General features: G+C 54.0%; 1 protein-coding gene across 2 annotated transcripts in view; it reads right to left on the reverse strand.

Annotated features, from left to right (window-relative positions):
* Positions 1-1,838: 1,838 nt before the first annotated feature.
* Positions 1,839-26,983, reverse strand: part of GMDS (GDP-mannose 4,6-dehydratase) — a 572,762-nt gene continuing 547,617 nt past the window's right edge. For both annotated transcript variants that reach the window (XM_081144604.1, XM_081144605.1), the window contains 2 exons: positions 2,433-2,501; positions 1,839-2,226 (listed from right to left, as the gene is read on the reverse strand). In XM_081144604.1, the coding sequence (XP_081000730.1) occupies positions 2,164-2,226; positions 2,433-2,501 (132 nt within the window). In that variant the 3' untranslated portion in view covers positions 1,839-2,163. The remainder of the gene's footprint in view (positions 2,227-2,432; positions 2,502-26,983) is intronic.

Genomic DNA, 26,983 nt, shown 5'->3' on the forward strand with positions numbered 1-26,983 from the left:
ACAGATCGACTCTTTTTCTCCTTTTAAACACACACAGTGAGGCCTAGAAGCCAAATGATACCCCCTCCCCGCAATTGAAGGTGCAGCAATAGAGAGAAGCTTGCAACCAACAATACTTTGTGTCTTTCAAAAACTGGTTCTCCAGGCCCTTTTAATAATAACTGAATGTTCTGGCTCCACTGGAGTCCCACCAAACCCCTGCCTAGGATCTCTCCCGGTCTTCACTGAAGGCTCATTGTGCCTTCAGGCTAACAAGCCACAGGACACTGAACTGAAAGGGTCCCTGCAAGCCAGAAGGTCCTGGACTGTCTCTGTGCCTGGGTGTGGATGAGGTGGAGGGTTCAGGGGTCAGAGGGGGAGAGGAGGTGCCTATCAGGTCAAGGCTAAGGGGAACGCGTGTGAATGTGTTTATTTGTGAGATTTGTGAGCATGTGTGTGACTGTGTGATAGTGGCTTTGTGAGTTATGTTTGCAAGTGAGTGGATGTGTGTGAGATGGCATGTTTGTAGGTGTGTATTTGTGTTTGTGAGTGTTTGGATGTGTGTATTGAAGTCTGTGAGTGACAGTGTGTGAGTGTGTGTGTGTGTGTGTGTGTGTGTGTGTGCGCGCGCGCCCACCAGCCTGCCTAGTCCTGGAGGCCCAGCCTGCCAGGGACCATCTGTTTCCAATTAGCAGCATCCCGATTGGGAGAAGGCCGTCCTGGGGCAGCTTCTGAGAAGGGGGGGGCTAGCTAGCTCAGGCCACCCTAGTTCTGCTCCATCAAAGCTGAGGCTGGCCCTGGCCAGCATGCTGTCGCAGCAACTTGGGCAGCTACACAAAGAGCCCTCTTTCCCGCCGCCAGCCGTTGGAGCCCGGTCCTCCCCAGACCATAAACCTGCTGAAGACATTCAGAACAGTCCTCCGCACTCACGGAGCATGGGCAAGGCTGGAAGTCCATTTGCTATAAAGTTTTATTTTATTTTCCTTGGAGGGGAAGTGAGGGGAAGAAGAGTCCTGACCTAATTTGTTCTGTGGCAAATATGGTATTTTGTGCAGAGGTATCCACCTGTAGACAGATCCTTGCTGCTTGTGGACTCCGTGTTTGTGCGTCCACCTGCCGTGGCTGTGCGGACTTGCTGTGCACCGCTCCGGAGCGCATGCCTGTGGTCAAGGCCAGGCCTCTTAAGTGATGCACTCAGCAAAACTAGGTTCAGGGCTCTGAGGCCCAGACTTAAAGCCTCTTTATCATACTTCCTAATGAACGCCGATGTGGTTGAAGGGCATGGTATCTGGCATATTTTGGGCACTTAATGTAAACTGGTTGAATGACTAATTCAGAATTAGATTTAAAAAGTGATCTAGTGCTGAGAAGAGGGAGGAAGTAAGTATTGTGTAAGATTCTAGACCACAGGAACGCAGGGGCCCCAAGACCTCCAGGCGACCCAGGGGCTTTGGCGTGGAATGTTCCAGCAGTGTTTACTTACCTTCGGGTTTTCTCTCCTACCCACCCCCCTCTATTTCTGAAGACTTCCTTTGAGATGCCTGGAGCCCAGTGGGTTCTAATCATAGTCAGCAGAGACCAGGGGTGTGTGAATGCCTCCTTTCTACAGGCGCTGGAGAGAGGGGCTCATTGTCCCTGGGAGGGAGACAGAAGTGTCCCAGGCAGGACATAGGAGGACACTGGCAAAGTCAGCCTGGGGCCTGGCGGGGGTCTGCCCGCAGGGCTCCCGCAAAAGGGAGCAGGCCTGAAGGAAGCTATTTCACTCCAAGGCATGGATCTGGGTTTTCTGTTTCGTTTGGGGCCCTTATAGCTGCTTTTATAACTTGGAGAAAACATGGGCACCAACTCCTACTGCTGGTTCATAGAAAGGCCATTTTTAATAAGAAAAAAGAAAAACCATTTGAAAGCCTTACAGTTTCAGCTAATGACAAAATTTCAAGTAAAGTGAACATGTGATTAAAACACCTTGTTGATTCCATAAAACCGTTCAGAAGCGGCCTTGACAAAGGGAAAGTGGGCCGAGCCCGAGTGCCCGTCCCGGCTGCTGCAAACCAGGGCGGCCGCCCTCCTGCCGGCCCGCGGGGCAGTGGCTGGCCGGAGGGTCCGGGCGGCGTCCGAAGGCCGCGCCCCGCTCCTCCCGGCCCCTCCTGCGGCCCGAGGGCTGGGGGCCGCGGGTGGCGGCGCTCAGGCGTTGGGGTTGTTCCGCATGAGCTCCACGTCGGCGTCCACCATCTCCCGCACCAGCTCCTGGGACCCGAGAGAAAGGGCGGTTGGGGCGAGTGGGGCTTCTGTCCCTCTCTGCTGGGGACACCGCCGCCCCCGTGGCGGCCTGCACCCTGCCGCCCGCACCCCCATCCCGGGCACCCCGTGCGCCCAGCTGCCGGCCAGGCCGGCACCCTCCCGCGGGGACGGGCTCGGACTAGCCGGGGCCCCACCGTGCAAAGGACACTTACATCAAAAGCGACCCGGGGCTTCCAGTTCAGCTTCTGTTTTGCTTTGGTGCAGTCTCCTTGCAGAAAGTCCTACAGGGCGGAGGGAGAGACGGGCGTGGTGGGTGGCGGTCTGCGCGAGGACCCCCGCCCGGCCCCGGCCCCCGGCCCTCGGGGCTCCCGCCGCCCTCCTCGTGGTCTCCGCCCGGCGCGCCGCCTTGGCTCTGGGGGCCGTAAATCTGGCGAAGTTTGGGGGTGTGCCGCGCGGCGGCAGGAGGTGACGGCCGCCCGCGCGTCCGCGGACGCTCCGTGGCTCTAGCTTACATGCGTGAGGTTGACAGGCGCCCGGCACTGTTCGAATTACCACGTTTCCCGGGGAGAGGAGGGCGAGGCGAGCGAGCGAGCGCCCTCCCGGCTGCTCTGGGCGCAGGGCCGCCCGCGCCCTCGGCGCCACCAGCCCGGTGCGGACGGGACGCGGCGGGGTCGCTCGGGCGGGCGCGCCCCTCTGCCGGCCGCGGTCACGCCGGCCGGGGTCCTCGCGGGGCTCCCGGCCTCCCCCCACGGGAGGCTGCGCCTCGCCCCGCCGCCCAGGGCACCCAGCGCACCCAGGGCACTTAAAGTGAAACCGAAGCTTCGGAGCTGCCCCGCGCCTGCCCCGCGCCCTGCGGCAGCGCCCCCCCGCCGCCCGGCTGCGCTCCGCAGGGCCCCCTCCGCCGCCGACCGGGCGCAGCGTCGCCTCCCGCCGACCCAGTTAATGTTCAAGCCTCCAGCTCCGGCCGGAGGCTGGGCCGCCGTTTGCCGGCGCCCGAGCCCCTCGCCCTCGGACGGTCCGGTCCGCACACTGGACGGCGCGAGCCTCCGGGCGCCGGCGCTGCGCTCCCTCCGCCAGGGCCGGGCGGACCCCACACCCCGGGCCCGCAGTTTCCATGCGCGTGAAACCTCCCGTGGAGGGAAGCTCGCTGAAGGAACAGCTACTCCTGCACCTCGGCCACCCACCAATCTCTCATTGCAGCTCCCCGAGGAAAACAGACGAGAATGTCCAAGGGAGGGAGGGAGGACAGGATGGATGGGAAGGAAAGAAAAAGAAAAGTACTTGACCACCTTTTGGGTAAGAAACATTCAGCAAGTGGATTCGTCAGAAAGTACACAAGATACGAGTCCTCGAAACAGAAGACAGCGAAGGCCACGTGGAAACTGCTGAACTTGAAACACGTCGAGCATCTCATTAAGACACCATTGCCAACACACAGTATTAAAGGACCTAAATCCAGTTATATCAAGTGAAAGTAACAGCTAATCAAGCTGCAACTGAAAGCCTTCCCCGCAGGGTTTCCGGGGAGCCCAGAGGAGGCAGCCAGGGGTGGGTCCTGGACTCGCGGGGAGGCCAGCAGGAGCTGGGCAGGCCCCTCTGCAGGGCGGGCGCCCCGCCGCCCAGCTGCTTCTGAAGACCTGTACTGTTCGCTTGAAATTGTACCCTAACCGAGGAGATTCAACAACTCGTTCCCAACCATCCATCATTACTTTTTAGGGTTGAGTAAATCAAACTCCCAAGGCTTTCCATTTCACAATACACCGAAGTACTGATTTCCTCTCCAGAGTGTTCATAATAGTAAAACAAGTTATTTCTGCCGGCCCACAAGTCCATAGACAGATTCTTCAGGAAAAGTAGGATACAAAAATGAATAATTAGCAATTTAACACAGTGCTACACAGAACTGGAAATATAAGTGGAAAGGCAAATGAATTTATTTCTCTTTCCCTAAATAAACCTGTATATACTTCCACAATACTTCTATTTTACTGTAAGAGTCACACAAAGATATTCATTCCTGTTCCCCGGAGGGAGCTGTGAAATGTGGCGTCACAAGGCCACAGGGCCCTGGAACTCGACAGCAGCTACACAGGCCGGAGAACACGATGGTTGTTTAATCTCGCAGCACTTGCTGTAAATCAGCTCGCACTGCGTAGGACGCAGTCATGTCTGAACTCATAGTTAGCAAAACCCTAAACCGAGTGTGGCTTCAAGGGATCTCAGCAGGCTTGGGAAAGGGACCTTTGTATTGTAATTATGTTTCCTGTATTTTTCTACAAGTAGCTCATAATATAAAAACAACTAGGGAACTACAATTAAGGAAAAAAGAAAAATGGTTTTCAAAAGCTTAGGAACAGGCATTGCTACCACGCACTGTAAAGTATTCCATTGAAACCGGAGACGCACCCAGTTAAACTTCCCAATTTAGTTTTGAGCCCAACTCCTACATTCCAGGCTAGCAGCTTACTTTAACCTCCTGCCAAGGCTCTGTCTCCCTGAAATTTAATTAGACCAGAAGACCTTGTGGAGGGAAAGGACGAGGTTCCATCAAAACAAAGCAGCGGCGCTCTGAGCCAGATGCACCCGAGCGTCTGCAGCAGTCCCTGCGCTCGAGGCCCTCAGCTTAGGGGAAGACCGAGGACACATCCCAGCCTGGCTGCCGTCACTGCCCCAAGGACTCTCTCACTCCTTCCCATGGTGTCCTTCTGAGAACAGATACAGCAAATGCTTTCCTCTGCAAGGCTTGGGGCAGGGGGCAGGCCTGGCCCGGGAGTGCATGTGGCTCTGCGGTGACAGGGTGGGCGAGGAAATGCTTCTTTAGATACGTCTCCCACTGGCCCGAAGAGAAGTGAGATTTGGAAACTGTATTCTTACAAGGACACCTGGAACCACTCTCCTTTTAGGACTGTGTGGAGCAATGGGGAGGGGAGAGGAGAGCAAGACCGAAATGTAGTTTCCTCTTAAATTTCACAAATCCCCACTAGGTGTGATGAGCTCCGAGGGCAGGAGAGAGGCGTGAGTGCATCTGGCCTGCCTGTTTCTCCTTTTTTAAAAGTTCAGTTCCTTTTTGTTTACAGGCTTAAAGCTATAGCCGGACAACGGAGGCCGGAGCTAAACCAGCGCGATGATTTTATGTGCAGTTTCCAAAACGGCCTTTGTGCACTGGGTGGTCCGGAGCCTTTCTGTAAAGAAGACAATAAAGCTGTGAGAAAAATTTAAAGCATTTCTATGTGAATATGACATTTCCTGAACTCTGGCTTCTGGTGTCTTCACTGCTCCCATTGCTGTTCCTTAGGTGAGCGATACAGTTTCAACATGTGATTTGTTATCGTCAAATTCAATTAGGGTCAGCTGAGCATTTTACAGCCGCCAGCAGCATGAGCAAGAGAAAATGTATGTGTCCAGATGCCTAGAGCCCCCTTGTTTTTCTCGGGGTCTCTGACTGCTGTTGGCTTGTTTGACCTCTAGGAGTTGTCCTCTAACTCCGTCCAGGCATAAGCCCTAGAGGCCAAGGCCAGTGGGCAGAGCTGCGGACAGCAGCCCGGCAGGAGGGAACATTTTGCTGCAGCAATTTTTCAGGCTTTCCTGGCTTATATTCCTGTTCTAGGGAACCGATAAAGGGCCAGACCAAATCCTGGAAAAGTCATTAAGCCCGTTTCTGAGCCCGCAGTAGTTAACATGAAGTCCAGAAGAGCAGAGAGCGTGCCGGTCACTGTCCTCCTGACTGTGGCTCCCTCTCTCCCCTCTCCCGGCACCTTTCACCTCCATCGAGATAACACAGCTTTAAATGAGCTGCTCAGCTTTCTTTTCTCCCCTAACCTGATTTTATGTTGATTATTTCACACATTTAACCCCTTTGATACCCACCCACTTCTCCTAAAACCAGCGTGGGGAATGTTATTAAGTAGATTGTATCACATATCTTTTCAAAGTCTATAGTCTCATCCTTTTCCTTTGCTGAGGCTGCACTGGGAACATTTTAATGTTTATTTCAAATTATGTGTGGGAGACACGTCTCCTCAACAGGTCTGCCGGTAAGGTTTGCAAAGGCCATCTGTTTAGGTGGAGAAACACGTCAGAGTGTGAGCTCTTTTGGCAGGATGTTACATTTCTAATGTGCATATAGAGAGAAACTGACTCCCACCATGAAAAGGAGATGTATAGACAGGATGCTAATGAGGAAAATCGAGGCTGAGAAGAGCCTGGCAACCCTGCCAGGCATCTGAGCTATGAGCTGGAGCAGCACTCGGCAGTCACTTCCCTTCACTTTTCTTAAAAAAGCAAAACTGTGGAACAGCGCGGGCTCTGAGGGAATAAAAGACTGCAGTGAATGTGGCTCCTGACCTAACTTTATGCTAATGGAGAGCCAGCAGCAGAGATGTACTTCTCTTTAGGCAAAACTGCTACCCCACCAACGTCAACAAAGTGGAAAAGCTTCAGAGCACATCCCGCCCCACAGCCCCCACGCAGCTGAGAGCAAGAACCGGGCAATGAGTGTGGGGTTCCCCAAGAAAGCCTGCAACGCCGATGCTCATAAATATACCCTGTGACTGAAACCTTCCCAGAGGCAGCGAGTCCTGGAGCAGCGAGGGCGCGGTGGCCTTGGGAGGGCCGAGGAACATTTCCCTTCTCTGCCCTGTTCTGCTGCACACCAGCGGGCCTGGAGCCTAAGCCAGCACCTCCGTGAACACGAGGGGCGGGAAAGGCGAGGAGAAAGCAGCGGGCCTCCGGCTGCTCAGGAAGCGGACTCGTGGGGCTGACAGGTCGACGGGGCAGGAACAGCGCTGGGCCCAGCTTGGGGAAGTGGGGTCAGTCTGTGCGGCTCCCAGCACCCTGACTGCAGATCCAGTGGTGCTGGAGCCAAACCGGGTGCACAGGCCCTGCCTCGTCCTGTGACCTGGCAGAGGCCGCTGGGAGAGGTGGGCACTGGGTGACACAGGTGTGCCGTGGATGGAAACCCTGGCCCAGGCTTTGCGTTGACACTGTCACCTCCCTGGTGGCCTCACACTGAGCCCCGCCCGTTAGGACTCAGGATGTGCTGTCCAGACCTCCCAGGTAGTGCCTGAGGGGTCTCTAGGATCCCATGACCCCTCGCTTGATCCCATTTTTCTTTGCTGGGAACCGCATATTTTCAATTGGTAGAATTTGTCATTTGGAATCAGTAGCTATTAAGAGCTGCCAAGCGAAGGGAAAGAAATCCATGCACAAGCAGCCGGACCCTGAAGGCGAGGCATACCTGGCACCGTGGAGCACTCTTTGGAAAGCAAAGGAAAACACTGTCTTCCCCGTTGGGCCACCTGGAAATACAGCCTAATGTGGTTTAAAGACAGGTCTTCACTCCGGTGAGGCCCTTCCTGCGCAGCCACCACCTGCATTTTAAGGTGTGGTTAGCATGGAAAGGGGAACCAGTGAGGCAAGAAGGGCTCTGCAGGGCACACAGACAACGCAGCTGTTCGGGGGATTACAGGACGCACATTAACTTCCTCTTAAATAGTTTTAGAGCTCTGGCTGGTTTGCTCGGTGATTAGAGCGATGGCCGGAGGACCGAAGGGTCCTGGGTTCGATTCCGACCAGGGGCACATACCTCCGTGGCAGGCCTGATCCAGTGGGGTGCGTGCAGGAGGCAGCCAACCAATGTGTCATTGATGTTTCTCTCTCTCTCCCTCTCTCTTTCATTCTCTCTGAAAAGCAACAGAAAAAATATCCTCAGATGAGGATTTAAAAAGAAAGCTTTAGGATATTTGGGAGAAAGTCGGGCAGACATGCTTGAGACGAGCAGAGATGAGGGCAGTGGCCCATTCTCTGCTGTGGACACACATTCTGCACACGATTTCTGCCACCCTGAAGCCCAGCGTCTCCAGGTTAGGGTTAGGGTTAGGGTAGGGGCAGAGGGCAGGGCGCCCCACAGCGAGGTCCCAGGAACACTGCCGCCAGGGGTACCGTCCAGCCAAGGGCACCGTCTGGCCAGGGGCACTGTCAACCAGGCTCCGGTCTGATTGGGCCGAGCAGAGAGAAGCATCTCTCAGAAGCTGTACCTAGTAGCTCTTGGGCAGCTATCTACTCATAGGTGGGTGTTTAATAGGTTGCTTAATAAAATAAGCAAATGAGAATTGGGGGATGTAGCCTTGCGTCACACACATTTACGAGGTGCTCGATCTTTCTGTACCTGCTTTACCTCCATAATTACACCTGTAGAGTTGATTTTCTTGGTTAGCTTTATTTCTTGGTCCCTGGTGCTCGCAGGAGCAGCAGCCTGGGGAAGGCTGGATTAGGCCTGTACCGGGGCCCTCTTGCTCCTGTTTCCCCCTGACCATCACAGCGCTGACTCACAGTCGAGGTGCAGGGCCAGCTAATGAGGGGAGATAAGATTGCCAGTGACCTCAGCGTTCCGGGCTTCAAAGCCAGCACCCTCTCTGTCGGAAATTACTGGTTACGTTAATGACTAGATCGGGTAAAGCTCTGCCTGTGCTGGTAGGAGGTGGCACAAGCCCGAGGAAAGGAGATAACGCACCTTTAAGTGGACTGATTAAAAGCGTTGTGACCTAATTGGCAAGTGGCATCTGGAGCAAGAGACACAGGTTGCTCCTCTTTTGCCACTTGTTGCTTTTTATCCTCAAAGCACTTCACATGCATCAGCTAATTAACCTCTCATCACACTCATGATGCACCTCAGGGTGTCGTGTGTCCAGTTCAGGTGGCCCTCTGGGGTGAAAGCACTGTTCCAAGTACCTGTGGGGCGACAGCCCAGCTCTGCTGCTGGCTTGCCGTCAGCCTGCGCGCAGAGGGGAAGCCAGCTTGGCCACAGGCGACCCGAATCCTGCGAGGTGAAGGCGATTTGCTGAAGCTCATCCCGTCCAGTTGGTAGGAAGCCTACCTGCCTTTTACAAAAGGTCCCCACTCCCTTCGGACATCAGTTCTAAAGAATTCTGTAAACGATATGAATGCCTTCATGATAGAGGTGGGATATTTTTTCCTTTGGGATATTTCTCAACTTATATACATTAGGTCACTCAAATTCAAGAAACCTCATTCCAGAATCCTCCCTCCCATTCAGCCATCCACCCCTCTCCCCAAGCAGAACAGAAGTGACGCGACGGTCACTCCAGCGCTCCTCCCCTCAGTGCCTTCTTTCGCTCTAGGACTAACCGGGCAACGTTCCACATCCCAACTCCTGGTTTTCGGTTGTTTCTCTGGGGGCTTTCACATTTGAGGGAAGATTAAGACAACTACTATGATAGCTGTTAGGATGGTTTCTGAGAGGCAAGGAGAGAAGGTGACACTGAGGCGAACCTCCAGGTTTCTATGATCTCGTTTATGCCTTTACTTGGCTTCCCACTGTGAGGGTTCATAGAGAGCTTTCCCAGCTGTCTGTGCTGCACGTCTACCTGGTCTCCTTTCTCTTCTATCTCTGTGAGAGAAACATAGTCCTACACCTGAACGCATCTACAGAGATATTTAAACTAAAGAACTCAATTCATGTCACGAGGGAGGGTTTGGACTGAGCAGGACTCTGCTTCTTGGTGCAGCGCCCACAATGTGCAGCAGGACAAACCCTCCCAGAGGCACTGAAGCCATACCCTCTACGGTGCGTTAACCCCGGTGGCTCTCAGATCTCGGCGCAGTGACGACATCCACAGGCAGAAACACCCACATAGTCCAACGCTGAATGAAAGGGATGGGCAGGGACGAGCAGACATTGCAGAAGGCAATCCAACTGGTGGTGAAAGGAAGTAGGTCGGGAGTAGGACTGGCAGGGAAGGCACACGAAGGAGCGCTGGGCGATGTTTAATGCCGATCGGGTGCAGGGTTCATGAGTGTGTGTATCTGTCAAAGCAGATCAAACTACATACTTAAGATTTATGCATTTTACTCCATAAATTATATCTCTAACAAAAGATGAGTCCACACCAACAACACAGAGACATCACTGGAGAGACCTGGCTTCATGTCGTGGCTCCACCACGTTAGCTGTGTGACCTTGGGGGGCACGTTTCTTAAAGTTCCTGAGCCTCAGGGTTTAAATCTGTGAAATAGGGGAAAACACAGCCTATCTTGCAGGATGCTATGAGAATTCGAGGTTATACATAGAAAGTAGCTAGCAGCAGTTCAAATTTGTTGCATTCAGGTTTTCTGTTCAAGCTAGCTATTGTTGCTTTTATCACTACATTGTATGAAAAGCTATTATTTTAATTACTTGTAGTAACATTATGGATGAAAATGTAATATTTTAAAGTGGGTTGTCTTACAGTTTTTCTTTCCTACTTCTGTTACTTTTATTCTGCACTGCAAACCAATTTTATTTTTAGGATCATTGTAACCAGAGTATACAGGATCTTGTATTCTGCTTTCCCTCAATTATTGTAATCACTGTACATCCTCTTTATTGTTTGTTGCCAAACATTTATGTTGCAGTAGGGAGAGATAGCAATACCCAGGAAACAGGAATGAGACCATTTCAGCGATGGGGGCGCCAGGCAGAAGACTGAAGAGGAGGAGAGCTGATGAAGAGCGGAGGGCTGGTGGGGAAGGCCTTCTGGAAGATGTAATGTTTGATCAGAGATTTGAATGACAAGGAAGAGACAGTCCCATGAAGACCTGGGGTAGGAGGGTCGTTAGTGCAAAGGACTTAGGGAGCCATGCACTCATCTGAGGAGCAGAGAGACGGCCCCTGAGTCTGGACAGAGTGATCGAGGGGGATCAAAGCCCGAGACAGGGTTGGAGAGGCACAGTGGTCAGTCGGATTGCATGTGGCCTCCTGGGTAATCCCTGTCCCAGGGCCCAGGCCTTTGTCAGCAAAGCCATGTTGTCATAAGACTTTACTTCTAGTCACCGGTTGTCCCTTAGAGCACTTGGGGCTGGTGGGCATAGTTATAAATCTAGCTAACTCCACTTGATGAAGCTCAGAAGTTTGATTTTCTGACACTAATGTAGTTTTTGAAAGGACTGACTTCTAGCTGTGCTTTAAAAAGGTGGACAGGTTAGTTTTGCTCACCATGCCCTACCTCTAATGCACACCCCTCTCCCTCCTGAAAAGCCTGCCACTGTTTGGTGGCTTCAGGCCACCCAACCTAGGAACATGTTACTCTTAAAGGGCTTAGGCCTGGACACAGGGCCCAGGTCAGAGGCCAAAGTTGGGGCCTGTGCTGCTGCTCTGGCCCCTCTGGGTGGGAGGTGGACAGGCAGCTCCTTTTCTCAAATGGGGACACAGCCAGCCTCCTGAGGGCCCCTGAGACGGTGTCCCACCCTGCACCCCTCCTGCACAGCAGAGTCCTGGCTGGAGTAAAACTAACCACAAACTTGCCTTGCTGACTAAGGAGCCCTCTCCTCTCCATTTGCTTTCCAAAGAATGGGACGCAGCACTGATGCTTGCCTGGGTGTTTAAAAAGTTTTTACCAAATCCTCTGTGTGTGTGTGTGTGTGTGAGATCTACTCATCTACAGAGAAAGATCTCCTTTACCCCCGCATCTATAGGGCCTGGAGGCGACCTGGTGCTGAGCCACACCAGGGCTCTGAGGGCTGCAGGCGTGCTCGCTGGCCACTTCTGACCTTGCTCTTGTCCTGTGCTGGGTGTGGGACGGGTGTGCAGGAGAGGAGACCAGGTGAGACAATGGCCACAGAGCTGCTGGGGACAGTGGCAGCCAGGGCTGGAGGGCAGTGGTGAGAATGGGAAGAAGGAGAGAAATGGACAAACCCAGGACCTTGCTGGAGGCCCAGCAGAAAGAGGACTTGCTGGCAGCTTCGACGTGGGGTGAGGGAGAGAGAATTCCCAGAGAGCTCGTCAGAGCTGGGCTTGAATGAGAGCTTTCTTATTGTTTTCAAACACTCTGTATGAATTCACACGGCCACCAGCAAAGTATGAGTAGAACATTCTATCACAGCCCACCGGCGTGAGATACAATCTCCTTTCCAAGGAGACCTCTCATTTTCATGATTATGAAACAGGCTCTTTGAAAGGACTCCTTTACCACGCTACCTATGATCTCTCCTGCCATTCCACGGGGCACACTTTCTGGCTCTGAATCTTGACTTGGCCGAAGTTTCTTAGATGAGGAAGTCTGATAACTCAGAGAAAGCCACCCAGTGTCCAAGCCCCAGCTGTGTTCACATGAAAGGCAGGTGCGTGACGGGAATGTGTGGGAAAGGCAAGGGTGTGAGGGGCAGGTGTGTGAGAGGAGGGGGTGTGAGGGGCAGGTGTGTGAGAGGAGGGGGTGTGAGAGGAGGGTGTGTGAGGGGCAGGTGTGTGAGGGGCAGGTGTGTGAGAGGAGGGGGTGTGAGGGGCAGGTGTGTGAGAGGAGGGTGTGTGAGGGGCAGGTGTGTGAGGGGCAGGTGTGTGAGAGGAGGGGGTGTGAGGGGCAGGGGTGTGAGGGGCAGGTGTGTGAGAGGAGGGGGTGTGAGGGGCAGGGGTGTGAGGGGCAGGTGTGTGAGAGGAGGGGGTGTGAGGGGCAGGGGTGTGAGGGGCAGGTGTGTGAGGGGCAGGGGTGTGAGAGGAGGGGGTGTGAGGGGCAGGTGTGTGAGAGGAGGGGGTGTGAGGGGCAGGGGTGTGAGGGGCAGGTGTGTGAGGGGCAGGTGTGTGAGAGGAGGGGGTGTGAGGGGCAGGGGTGTGAGGGGCAGGTGTGTGAGGGGAGGGGGTGTGAGGGGCAGGTGCATGAAGGGAAGGTGCGGGAAGAGAAGGTTTGGGAAAGGCAGGTGTGGGAAAGGCAGTCACCTGTTCCCTGACCCTTGCCAGAGGGACAGCCTCAGCCGTGCCTTAGGACAAGGCAGGAAAGGGTTAAGTCACACTGTGTCCACTGTGCCCGGCAGACGTCCTGCTTTTAATCTGTGGCTGCTGCGGGAGGACGTCCGAGGGGCGGCCTTGCACATGACATCATAAAGGCCTGATTTATCACCGGCCACCAAACATCTAGAAAATCATAACATCCTTTCAGGAAAGCGCAGTGGAAAGCAATCAGGCTGGCTTTGATGAGAGCTCGGTGGGGACTCCAAGTGTGATCCTGTGCACATAACCCTGGCAGGTACCCAGCTTGCTCTCGGGGTGGCCGGCGCAGGCCCAGAACCCGAGCTCCACAATGAAGCGCGCCTCACGTCCACTGATAAAGCAGGAGCCCAGCTCACATGTTCTGGCCTGCCAAAAATGCCACTTGGTGCACATGAGGATGCTTCGGAAGTGACCATTCTGTCCAGATGTGAGAAATCACTGGTGGTGGAAACATACAAATCACGCTCTTGTTAGTGGTCCACTCGTCCCCCAGCAATGCCAGGTGGCCCCTCCTGCACAGCGCCCACTGTCCTGCCCTCCCCGGCCGCTCCTGGGACTATTTAGGACACTGCTCTGGGTTTAGGACTCTGCTCTGCAGTTAGAGCTCTTTCCCAGGTGTGTTTCCAGAGTAGTAGCTGCTGCGGAGTCACTCTTAATAATGAAGGGGCTGAGAGTGACAGCAAAGAGACGCTCCAAAGAGTCAGAGGAAACGGGTGAATCCCCCTCGCCCTGCCGCAGGGATCCGCCGGGGATGTCTGCTGCATCTGCATTGTTTCTCTTGCTCAGTAATGTGACAAAACCACCGGGCAGGAACCTCGTCTCCTTGGTGTGGCATGTGCTCTGTGAATAAACACAGGAAAGGGGGACAAAGGGAGACTGCAGCCTTGGATGGTCCTAGAATTCTGGCCGTATCAATCCTACAAAGGCCTGTTAGCATAGAAAGGAGGCCAATCTTTGCAAAGTGAAGGCAGCGGTGATGTGCTAAGATCCTCGAGTTTGGGAAGAGCGGTGGTGAAAGAGCCAGGAGACAGGGGTCTGGATGGGCAGGCGGCTCTGCTGCTGCACCTCAGGGCTCTGGACAGAGACTGCCCATAGGATCCGGACTCAAGTGAGGAGACACAGCTCCCGAAGGCTCCTGGAAGGCAGGGCTCCGTGAGGCCACCCAGGAGGGAAGAGCCTCCAGGCTGGAGGAGCTCGGAGCTGGGGCCCTGACACTATCAACCTCAGGGAGCGGCCACCCACTGCCACCTAAAGCAGCCCTGACCGCACCACTGTCACATCCCCCCAAGTCTGATTTCTTAACTGAAAAAGCTCCCACGTCTGATCTCCCCGTGTTCCCTCCAGGGGACGGGAGTGAGAGAAGAGAGCAGAGGCAGGCCTGGCCCCGCTGTGGCCCTGCCACAGGGGCTCTGCTGCTCCCCTCGTCTCTGTGTGCGGCAGGGAAAGGCTGGACTAGGAGGATTTCAGGCTGTTCTCCAGCCTGTTGCTGGGGCCGCGCCTGCACCGACGCCCGTGGATCCCATGCTGCATTTCCTGCCTGCTGGCCCCTCGCAGCATCACAGCAGCTGTGGCCGCGGAAGCAGTGACATCCCAGCTCTGCTCCAGCCGGGCCTCGGTCTGGCTTAGCTTCAGCACTGAACTTGGGGCTTTGCTTCTGAGACAGGCTTGTCCTGAGGTGAGCTGGGTGACTCACCCTGGGAGTATGGGAGCCCTCTCCTGGTCCTGATCCAGGGCACTCGTGCCACTGTGGCTCCATGCAGAGGGCATCAGTCAGGAGGTGGGTCCTGAGGACGGAGCCTGACTTAGTGATGGGCGGCATGCCCGGAGGGAAGCAGGGCCTCTAACTCCCCATGGACTGACCTGGACACTTGGCAGCTGTGACGTACCCCAGGCAGACCGTGTGTTTCAGGTACCTGTGGTGGGAGGTGGGTAACTGTGGTACCTTACTTTTCTGGGCCACATGTCACTGAGGCACTCGCATGATAAATAAATAATGGTGACAGTGCGCAAACAAATTTCCCCTGATGTAAACCACATCTAATGGCCAGAACCTGTCAGAGACTGCGGCAGGGCCAGCAAGCCTCTCCTCCGGTCTCTTCAGCGAGCCGCCTGCACTCCTTACCCCCGGCCACTCATTCAGGACTCGAGTGACAGGGCGCCTGGCTGCTGTCCACTCCAGCGGTCAGGAAAGCCTGGGTAAGGAACGGCGATCCCTTAGAGCTGCAACAGCACCTTTTCATCGGGCCGCTTCTTGGTGCTGCACCCTAAACACTGCACACACCCCATACTGTCCAGCTGCTAACACCCCACATGGCGCATGAGGCAGGGAGGCCCGGTAACGTAAGGGCTGCCCACTGTCCCCCCCGGTGAGGTGAATGCTGGACTCTAAGACTGGGTAAGAGCTCCCTTGGGGTCTGCTCTCTTTTGTAAGTGGTGACAGGAGACAAGAGCAGCACTAGGCCAGTCACGCGCTCACACCAAGTAGCTGCTCAGGATGCAGACGAACATCAACCTAGAGAAGAGGAGCCGGCCACAGACACCACCAGAGGGAATGTGCTTCCGCCCTAGAGAGGCCCAGAAACGTGGAGCTGTGGGTGGGTTGGCACGTGCAGATTCCGGGTTCCAGCAGATACAGGAGTAGAGACCTAAGAGTCAGAGTAGAGGGGGCCTGTTGAGAGAGACCAGGCTGACGGAGCTCAGGGCTCCTTACGTCAGGGCAGCACGCTGGGACAAGGTCTGACGCAGACATGGATTTTAAAGCAAAAATGATTTCCTTGCTTTTCCAGCTGGAGCTGAAAAAGGTTTTATAAAGGGAACCTTGGCTGGGTATAAAATATCTCATTTTAGTTAATATGATTACTGTAAGTTTTCTCAAAAACGACTATCCCTTCAAGTGCCATCAGGAATGGTCATGATGACTGACGCCTTTGTATTTATGAGCAGCTGAGACACAGACCAGGCCAGGGCTACCTGCCCGGGGAAAGATTCTGCCTTCTCTGCGCCCTCGATACCATGAGGCCGTGAGACACCATGTGAACATCCCTGGCAGATCTGGGCTTCAGGCAATCCTTCCAGGGACCACCTCTTCTAGGATGGCAGGGACCACCAAGAGACTCCTGATGTGGAAGTTTTATGAGTTTGGGAAACTTCCAAAGGACCTTTGCTCAGAAAATCTTTTTCTATTAAAAGACTTCAACTCACAGAGTTCAAAAGAGCTGCCTGCTCTAACTCACGCGGCTGCCATGACCCTCACTAATGGGAAGCAGAAAGACCCACTCCTTAGGGGCACGGCCTTCAGGCCCAGGGCCGCAGAGCGATGGGGACCACTGTGGGCCTGGATGAGGGAGCCAGTCTGGGAGCACAGGCATCTAAATACGGTACCCAAACCTACTCCCTTCTCGAGTTTGACAGTGAGGGTTCAGAGGGGTGCCCTGAATGGCGCTGTGAAGAACAGCAGTGACAGTAACAGTTACCGAAAGGCAGCAGCGCGCAGCACTGACTGTTCAAACAGGACCCGCCAACCGACTTTCTCGTGCAGTCCGGGCCACACTCAGTCACCATGCTCTCACCAGCCAATGTCACCTGGGCCTCGGGGAGCTCAGTGTCCCACGCTGGAGACCAACAAGCCAATGGCAACACGTGACGTGCGTCTCAGCGCAGGGTGGCGGAGAGCAGGCGCACAGAGAGGGTCAGAATGGGTGCGGGGAGAGGGAGAGGGCAGAGGCCGGAAGGGACAGGAGGGAGAGGGACGGGCTTGGCGCTGGCCTTCAAAGAGCCCCGAGCCCAGCATGCCATTGAAGTGCTGGCACAAACAGTAACGGGAGGACTTGTCTAGCCCCCCACCAGGAAAGTGCTAGGACTAGGGCACCCTCCCAGCAGGACAGAGGAGGGGACGGCGGCCCAGCAGGCCAAGGCCTTGAACACCCTTCCAGAGCAGACGCTCGCTCCGGGTGGTGAAACGTGAGTGGGAGGCAGGAAGGCAAAGTGAACAGTACAAAGAGATCTTCCAGCATCGCGGTCTGGGGGCTGGGGCAGGCGGAGTGAAAGTCTCCAGCTTGGTGGGCGCGGACCCCGGCACCCCGCAGCCAGCACTGGTTTATCTTGAGGTTAGAGTGAACCCAGCCGAGTCCCCTCCACCACTTGCAGCTGGGTTCATCTCATCTATAAACTCGTTACATCTCGCCTGCTGACAGCACAGACTAGCAACAATGTAAGTGTTGTGCCCTAAGCACTCCCTCTTGCTAATATGTGCTGAGTGGCTGTGGCCTAGCGTCTGATGCGCCCGCCCCGCCACGGCCTGGCGGGTCGAGCAGGATCCCTGGGATGGACGCCCCAGGCCTCGTGCCCGTCCTCCCACGCGACCGCCCGCCCTCCCGAACCTCCGGCGAGGCAGTGGGCAGTCTCAGCGCGCCGCTGGCCCCCGCAGCCTGGAATATTCCTGCTTCTCCTCATTTACTTAAACCACACCCCGCACAAGCACATGGAGCTTGGGTCAGAGACACTGAGGCTGAAATTCTAGATTCACCATTTGCTAGATGAGTCTGTTTCCTTGTTTGTGCCACAGCCTGGAGCTGTGATAAGTACATGGTGTGTGGATGCTGGTCACGAAGTCCTCCATACATGCTCACTGTCCCCCCTCACGTCCCTCCTCAAGTCGCAATCCTCTCCCTGCGCCCTGCACTCATTCCAGCCTTCTTCTCGGTTATCCCTACTCTCCCTCCGAACCCCCACAGCGGGGCATGCCCGCCAGCACAGACGCCAACGAGACAAACGGAGACAGCTCATGTCCCACTCCGGGTGCTGGCAGCAAACCTGCCAGCCAGGAGGAAAATGTAACCGAGTAACGGGGTCAAGAATGTGGATGAGGTGATGGTTAAGCAGCCATGACTGACGAGGAGCCAGCTGTGGGCACCCAGGGGACGCCTTCCAGGTGGGGAGCAGCTGGGCTGGGCGGGAGCTGGCAGAGGGCTGGCTGGTCAGAAACCCCCAAAATTTCAGAGTCGTCCCCAAGGATGGGCCAGGGAAGCTGCTACAGGTGGCAGTGAATTTAAGATGTACTGATTTATAGCTTCGCCAAGAAAGATCCCTGGAGACCTTCCTTCCTCCGGGTATTCATCAGGCCCTCTGCCCGCAGGTGTCCTCGGGGCGCCCTTGGGGACCTGTTGGCCATCCAGGGGCTGGTGATTGGACTGGACTGATTTCAGGATACCTTGGGAAAGGGCTGGAGCCAGAGCAGCACAGACCTGCTGCTAATAGTTCCAGAGCCAGGGGCCTAGAGGAAGCCTTGGCCCTCCCTTGGATCCCCTCCCCCACTGCTCAGCCCCCACCCAGAGTTCTGGAGGAGGGAGTGGGATCTGACATATTAAGTTCACCAGGGATAACAAGTCACTGTCACCTGTGAGCAGAGGTAAATGGAGGGGAAAGTGCTCTGCCCACCGAGGGCGCATGGAGCGCTGCGGGAGGCTCTGCTGAGTCCGGGACAGAGGCTTTCAGGAGAAAAGACCTACTTTCCTCCTGCCCGAGGACGTCGCTGCCTCAGCTGACTGACGTGGCCTGCCTGACCCCGGCCTGTGGCGGAACCGAAGGGCCACTCTGCTCTTTGCCAGGTGACCGGGCCCTCCTTACACCACCTCTGTGCAGGGTCCCCAGCATCCCGGCCATGAGTAAGGTCCAGAGGACCCCAGCTCACGCCCCAGCAACACACTGCACAGCTCCTCTCTCTTCTCCCACCTGCTGCTCTTTCCTGAGGCTAAGGCCAATCAAGCCTTGTCCTCTGAGCTGGAGGACCGGGCTTCATGGTGACCAGTCCTGAGTTATAAAGTGTGTTCTTCACCCTGTGAACGGAAGTGCAACGTGACGTGATACCCCTCCATCACAACACGCACAGCATCCCCGTGGGAGACAGAGAGGAGCTGGGACGGCAGGCCTGCCCCTGGAGCCCACCAGGGAGGCGGGGCCAGCAGTGCTCAGGGAGGGCGCAGCCCCTAGCTTCAGTTCCCACCCTCCCTCACTCGCTCTTCCTTAGCATCCTGCCTTTAATCCTTTCCTGCTTTCAGAGAGCTCCACCCTCGCCCTTGTCCCAGGTTGCAGGTCCGCAGGGTCCTGCTTGCTTGGCAGGTGCGGCCCAGCGCGACAGGCAGCTCAGGCCTCCCCTCAGGAAGCTCCTCATAGAGCCCTGCCTTTCTCTGCCAGTGTCCTCTTAATGTCCCTTCTAGCCCTTTCAGTCTGCAATCACACTGCCAATAGTGTGCTGTTCTCTTGTCCACCTCCTAGGACATAAGCTCCTGGGGACCAGCATCACCTGCCTCAGGACCTAGCACTGCCTGGAACACGGCAGGCACCAACAAGTCTTTGTTGAATGGATAAAAGAATGCTTAAAACGGAAGTAAAAACGTTCCCCATGCCCCACTAAATACACCTGTTTCCATGATCCCCCCCACACTCCATCTTAGCATGGTCAACATTTGCTCCTTCTATATTTTGCCTATATCATTCATTCCCAAATCTTTTCCAGAACCTTCTGCTCCCAGCTCTTCCTTTCCTGGCCTTCAGCTCGCATGTACTTGGGCAACGATGGTACCCCTTTCTGCACAAGCCACCCCTCCCCTGCTCCACAGCCCCTCCTCTTTTGGGATGCTGCTCACTCGTCCTGGAGCTCCGTGTGACACTCCCCCAGTCAGAAGTCTCTGTTACCTGTCAAATAAACCCAAACTCTCACTCACACTGCCAACATCTTTGATAGTTTGATCCCCACCTACTTCTCCAGGTTTATTTCCCATCCTTTCCAGCCACATCTGCATCCAGGGCAAGCTGGAAGCAGGCAGGTGCTACAGACCCCCCCAAATCTAGAGGAGACTCAATGAAGAGGCATAATCGGATGCCTAACAGTCCAGGTGACAGGCGCTGGACACACACAGCTAAATGTCATGGGTCTGGAGTGGGGAGGTCGATTCACAAGCCAGGGCTGGGAGAGCTTGTCAGCAGTCTCATAAGCAGACCACCTGCTGGCTCCCTTGGGGGGGTGTCAGGCCTTTTCCCCTGGGCTGGCTGGGCAGAGGCGATTCGAGCAGGAAAGGGCTGAACTGCTTTGCATAAAGGTGACAAGACCTGGTAGGGGACCTGGGCAGGTACCAGAGGGAGAGAAGCCTGACCCCTCCCAAGGAGACCAGGGCTCTACTGGGGATGAGAACCAGGGCCTATGTAACTGGGGATTTTAAATGGCTTTATTCACTAAGATATAACCTCCCTAGCAAATCCTTATAGTCACAGTTGATCTTATTTGTTAGGCGATACGGGAGGGGGAAGAAGACCCCGAGCCAGGATGGAGAGTCAGCAGGAGCTGGGAACCCCGGGAAGCAGGTGATTTTCAGGGATCCTGGGCATGCGAGCCAATCACCGTGACCAGTGTGACAAGAACACTGACAGGCATCGTTAGTGGCGACAGGGGAGGGTGAAGGGAGAGAGGCAGGCATGGCGCTCTGCACAGGAGAGGGTGCCGCCAGCAGGAAGTAAAGCCCCCCTTCTTGTAACACCTTCTCTGCACCTGCCCTGCCAGCACTGGACCTACCCCCTTGAGACCAGCTGAGAAGCGGTGCCCTCCAGGACACGTGGACCGAGCGACCTGGTCGTCTGTGAACTCGGGCAGCTCTGCTCCTCGCCCCCGGGGCTCCGAGCCCTGCAGGCTGGATGCACAGGGGTCCCGCCTTCCCGGGGAGAGGAACTCACTCATGGCCCACCCCTACGGCGACTGCTGAAGCGGCATTTACTGAGAGGAACCCGTCCCTCGGTTCAGACCCCTTTCCTGATGCGACGAGAACCGGCCTGGAGTTCCGCGGCCTGGACGGCGGTTCACCGTAACCTCTCCTGGCAGCGCGTCCCACTGCTGCTCTGTGGAGGCACAGGACGCGGAGCATGGTTATCCGTGTGCAAGAGGACCAGAGGGAGGGCTTCTGGACGGATCTCCCTGCTCTAACGTGCCAGCGCACTTTAGGATCACCCGGATCCGATCCGGAAAACCCTCCTCTGCCACGTCCCGTCCTGCGGCCACGTGAGAGCGCTCCGAGCGGCGCTCGGTGGCGCAGGAGGCTCTAGGGTCATTTTCCAAGACCAGGGAGGCGGCTCCTGGCCCGGCGTCATCTCGTAACTAGCAACACAGTGCTGCAGGGTTTACGGGAGAAAACACAGAATAAGAATCAGGTCTGCTGAGCCCTGACTCCTCACTGCTCTAATAAGAAGTTGTTTTGAACACATGTTAAGAATATACGAGGACATTTTCCTTCACACAGGGAAAGTATGCTGTTGCCTCCTGGATAAAAATGCAAAGTCATCTAGCACTGAGGGTTTTCAGATCTGTTAGCTTTGTAACACTGTAACTCACAGGTAGTCCAGCTAATTACTACCCCCAAATAACAAAACACTGTGACTATTAACAATTTTAAACAAATCATTTTTGCAAAAGAGCTGCCTTTTATTGGTCTAAGTATGAAAATAGTGGCGATGTGGCCTGCTGCCTACAGTTGAATTTTTCTGCTGGCTGCAGCAGAGACCTTCCTGACAAAGGATCTACCACCTTCACAGTCTTCTCAGAGCTCTTCTTTGAATTCACATTGCTTTGAATTTCCAGATACACATGATGGCTGTAAGGGCAGCACTATACAGAATCAGAAATAAAAAGAACACGAGCTTAATTTACAGCAACCTCATAAAATACACCAGTGTAATTACAATTCTTATTTTTTTAAGTGTTAATTTGTGATACTGCCTACACGATGCTGTTCACACTCAAAGTTTCAGGTTGTACTGAAATCACTGGGGTGGGGCCCACGGACCCTTTCCTGCCACAGGACCCCGTTTTAGAATAACACTGCGCTGCACCCTCAGGAAACAGGCCTGGGGACAGGAAGCAACCAGGCGGTCGCTCTGTGGGCCTTTATCATCTTGCTGTGACTCCCTCAACCCAGGGCTCAAGGACGCGTCACCCACTCTCCTTAGCAAATGGAAACTCTGCCTCAGGTCAGTCTGGGAGGTCAGAGTATCTGATCACTCCCCGTCTGTAAGTTACACATGCTCATGTCAGTGACATTACAAATGTCTGTAGCCCTTGTACACCTAGCCTTCCTCAGAGCACGTTTAGTAATACATTTAAATTTTCCTGATAATATACCCACGAAATAAGATCCCAAGGAACTGAAATCCTCCATGATTGCACCTTGTCACATGAAGTGCATTGCTCAAGAGACGAGGGTAGCAAGCCAGATGTTCTGGCCTGACTGCCACACCTTCTCCAGGTGCAGGCCAAGGGCTCCCTTCCTCTGCTGCAGCCCAGCTCGCTCCCAAACCGGCCGGCCCAGGCTCGTCTCCAAACCCTGAGTGCTGAAGACAAGCTTCCTGCATCCTCTCTGCATGTCAAAGGTGTCGCTTAGATAGTCTGGTCCTAGTGGCTCTTCAACAAAATACTCCTCACAGGTCTTACTTCTCTCTGTGGTGACCAGTTCCTGGTTGCACAGAGCTTTTCCAATTCATCACTCAGCCCTAAAAAGAACAGAATGGAACTTTCCAGCATGGTAACTCTGTACTTTACCTTCTGAAAAGGTCAACAGTGAGTACCTAGCTGTGTGAGTACCTGGACAGTAAGGCCTTCTGCGGCCTCAGTGTTGTCATGTGAGGTGGTGGAGTTGAGTGTAATGGCCGAGGCATCTCTTGGCTCCACGGCTCTGAGGCTGTGGCCCCTTCCTGCCTCATCTCCTTTTCTGGAGACTGGAGTCAATAATGCCAACACCTGCCCTGGCAGCACAGAGAATGGTGATTGTCAAGGCAGCCAGGAGTCCAGCAAAGACGGACAGGACCCACCTTGCCCGTGGCTCTAACGACTCCCTTCTGGCAACATTCTCAAGGATCAAACTCCATGCCAAGAAGAAACAACCTCTGATTACATATTCATTCTTCCTTTAAAACCGGGAAGAGGCTCCTTTCAGTGCTGAGACTCTCCCAGAGTGTCCCATCAGATGGCTCACGACAGTGGCACCTATTTAAGACCCTGTAGACACATCACAGCCCATTAGTCCCTAGGCAGAACCAGAGACACTCAAAGGATTCTCCTACCAATTCTGACTTCACTGTCATTACCAAGTAGAATGAATTACACATACGGGGGGAAACCCCCTCCTAACTCTTACTGTCTACTGATTCAATGGTTTTAAAGAAGTTATGACAGTCTTCTTAGATAGAAAATAATGAACAAAACAGAAAAATACCCTGCAGCCCTGTTTTCCATTCTGGGGAGGCCGGGCCAGCTCCCCGGCTGCGACAGAGCCAGGTGCCCAGCGAAGACACGAGCAGCTTTCCCGGCCCTTCCTGGCACAACTCTAGGCTGGCGTTCGGCAGGTGCGCTCCTCTTTGAGCACCTTATCAAACTAGTTACGGCCAGGCTGGTTCCACCACCACTAGCAGGGTGCTCGCTCCGCGCAGATCTGATTGGGCAGGGGGCCACTTTGGGGCTGGTGGCCTTGTGCCTGCTGCGGCACGTAGGCAGCAACCCACACTCACCCCATGTCGTGTTCTCACCATGTCTTAGCTCACATCTGCCACACAGGTTAGAAACACTCAAAGACAGGTTCACAGAGTCGGAGGGATGGGAGACCACGCTGGGCCGGCTGGCTAAGGCCCAGGGCGGTGTCCTCGTGTGGGATCCTGTGCACCTGCTCTTTGATTCGCACTTCTCGGCAGGGGAAAGAGAGGGAAGATCTTCTGGACCTCCCTGCTAAGATGCTCTGTGAGCCTCAATTCCTGGGTCTCGTGTCACCAAGGCTCCAACTATGCTGTGTGGACAACCCCCTTTAAATAACGAGCAGTTGTGGATGTCTGCGAACAGGCTTGGATCTGAAGCTGGATTCAGCTGGGACCAGACTTGCCACCCTCCCCAATCTCTGACCTGGAGAAAGTAGCTGCAGATGTGGGACTTTCGTTTTTTTGGCCAACTCAAACATTGTTTAAGGTCTCCTTCTGTCTAGACCCTGTGTGGGAGGTGTACAGGCTGCCTCCCCACAGGGACTGCTTTGGTCTTGCTCCCATCCCACCCTTTGCCAGGTTACCCATTTCTGTTTAAGCTTCCGCCCTTGATCTCTAAGGTCTGCTTGGTTTTTGAGCTTCTAGTCCACTTTCAGTTACTCAGATCACCCACCCTGGATTCTTGGATTCTTGGTTTCTTGCCTCATTGCTTGGTCTGTGCCACTCATCCCGGTCTCCCATGGGTGCCCATGCTCGTCGGACACACTCTCTTCCTCCACCCTCAGGTTTCACTCCGACGCACTCACTTGGTGTCACTTCTCATCTGTGCATTTGACCTATTTGTTTAATTTGTCTTATCACTCAAATTGGACTGTATGTTGCTCTAGGAGAAAGAGTAAAGTTTTCTTTTTTCTGTGATCAAATATGGTGCTGTGCTTATAATGAATGGGCCTTCAAAACAAGTGCAGAAGACAAGTAAATGGAAAGACATCCATGCTCATGAATTAGAAGACTTGATACTGTCAAGATGACAATACTGTTGAAGGAAATCTAACATTCAATGCAGTGCCTATAAAATCCCAATGGCATTTTTTATAGAAATAAATAGAAATCCATCCCAAAATTCATATGGAATTTCATGGGACTGGGAATAGACAGAAGAATCTTGAAAAAAAAAAAAAACACACAAAGTTGGAAGTCTCACTTTCTGATTTTAAAACTTATTACCAAGCTATAGTAATCAAAGCAGTGTGCTGCTCACAGAGACTGGTGAACAGATAGATGGAGTCGAGATCCCAGAAATAAACCTCACATATACAGTCAGCTGGTTTCAACAAGGGTGCATGTCAATGAAGAAAAGATGGTCTTTTGAATAAACGGTGCTGGGAAAGCTGGATACCCACGTGCAAAAGAGTGGAATTGGACCCTTACTTTATACCATATGCATAAATCGACTCAAAATAATCAGACCTGCAGGGTGATGTCAAGATGGTGGAGCAGGTAAACTCGAAGCTCACCTCCTCCCATGATCACTCAAAATCACAGCCATCACTGAACTGTCTGAAGACTGGCTGAACAGAATTTCTGTAACTGAGGATATAAAGGAGCCACACTGGGACTGGGAGGAGGGGCAGTGACACAGACCAGGCAGGTCTATACCCATGGTGTGACGATTAAGAAATAGGTGGGATATCTTGGCTGTGGAAGTCTCCTCTGAGGAGGGGTCACAGCCCCAAACTGGGCTCCCCATTCCAGGGTACCAGTGCCAGGAAGAGGAGTCCCCATAATATGTGGCTATGAAGAGCAGGGGGGATTGTGTCCTAGAGAGACAACAGGGTGTGCGAGAGTGAGAATGCTGCTCTTAAAGCGCCTGCACACAAATTCACTTGCACTGAGCTCTAGCACAGGGGCATCTGAAAAAGTGCCAGGGCTATACAGGGAGGAACTAAGATGACTAACTTCAGGGTGAGGGCTGGAAAGACAGGGACCAGGGCAACTCTTTCAGGGGACCAAGTCACTGGCACATCCTCTGTTCCTTTGTGAAGCTCTCCAACCACCCAGCGGGCCAAGGGGTGCTGGGTGCCAAATCTGTGCTCTCCATTAACCTGGTTAACACCATTCACCCTGAGATCTCAGGGTCTCAGTGATTTCCTGAGACCCTGCTGCACCCCACTCTCTCCCCAGCCGAGCTTCTTCCACGGGCTCCTCCACACAAGCAGCCTGTGTTGGCTCACACTGCAGACTTTCCCCCAAATCCACAAGCTCCACAACAGACGCAGCCACTTTCAGCTAGCTCTGCAGAATTTCTCGAAGTCCACAAACACCACACAGGAAGCAGCTGGCCACACTGGAGTGACCATCAAAGGGTCCCAAGCCCAGCATGGGCTGCAGCCAACCCTGGCTCACAGGTTAGCCTCTCCCAAGTGCCTCCAAGCCCAGCACATCAGCAAACAACTGCATATCACTTTGTAGCACCTACCAAGTGGACCAAAGCCTGGAACAAGCAGCGGCTGACTGGCTCCATACCCAAGAAACACCTGTGACCAGCTTCAGACTACACCTGAGCCCCCCCCAAGCAGCTCCACAACTGACATACCTGAAGTGTGACCTCGGCTGTCATCAGCCCCCTGTTAAAGTGACTCCTGCTTTGCCCTGGCTGGGTGGTTCAGTTGGTTGGAGCATTATTCCTTGCACAAAAAGATTGTGGGTTCAATTCCTGGTCAGGGCACATACCTAAGTTACAGGTTTGTACCCCAGTAGGGGTGTACACAGGAGGCAATGGATCAGTGTTTCTCACATCAGCATTTCTTTCTCTTTCTCTTTCTCTTTCTCTTTCTCTTTCTCTTTCTCTTTCTCTTTCTCTTTCTCTTTCTCTTTCTCTTTCTCTTTCTCTTTCTCTTTCTCTTTCTCTTTCTCTCTCTCTCTCTCTCTCTCTCTCTCTCTCTCTCTCTCTCTCTCTCTCTCTCCTTCTCCTTCTCCTTCTCCTTCTCTCTCTCTCTCTCTCTCTCCCCCCCTCCCCCTCCCCCCCCTTTCTTCTCCCTCTCTCCCTCCCTCCCTTCCTCTATCTCTAAAAATCAATAAAAACACATATCCTTGGGTAAGGATTAAAAAAAAGTGACTCCCACTCTGTGAGGTGAGCCCCAGCCCAACAGCTTGTAGTTACAAACCCCACAGCTGGTCAACAACATCCACTGACATCTAAAAGACTCGACTACATCAGGAGGACACATACAAGCCACACAGGAGACACTTTGGAGTACTTGTCTCTGGTGACCAGAGACACTGGACCACTGGGCACCACAGGACACCTTCTACCTAAGGCCATTCTTTCAAGACTGGGAGATGTAGCAGATCTACCTAATACATAGAAAGAAACACAGAGTGTCAGCCAAAATCAGGAGACAAGGAAACATGTCCCAAATGAAAGAACAGGATAAAAAGTCCACCCTCCCCATAAAAAATGAACTAAATGAAATGGAGACAAGCAATCTATTAGATAAA

Source organism: Miniopterus schreibersii (genome assembly GCF_964146895.1).
Source record: "Miniopterus schreibersii genome assembly, chromosome: 8".
In the NCBI taxonomy this organism is placed as follows: Eukaryota; Metazoa; Chordata; class Mammalia; order Chiroptera; family Miniopteridae; genus Miniopterus; species Miniopterus schreibersii.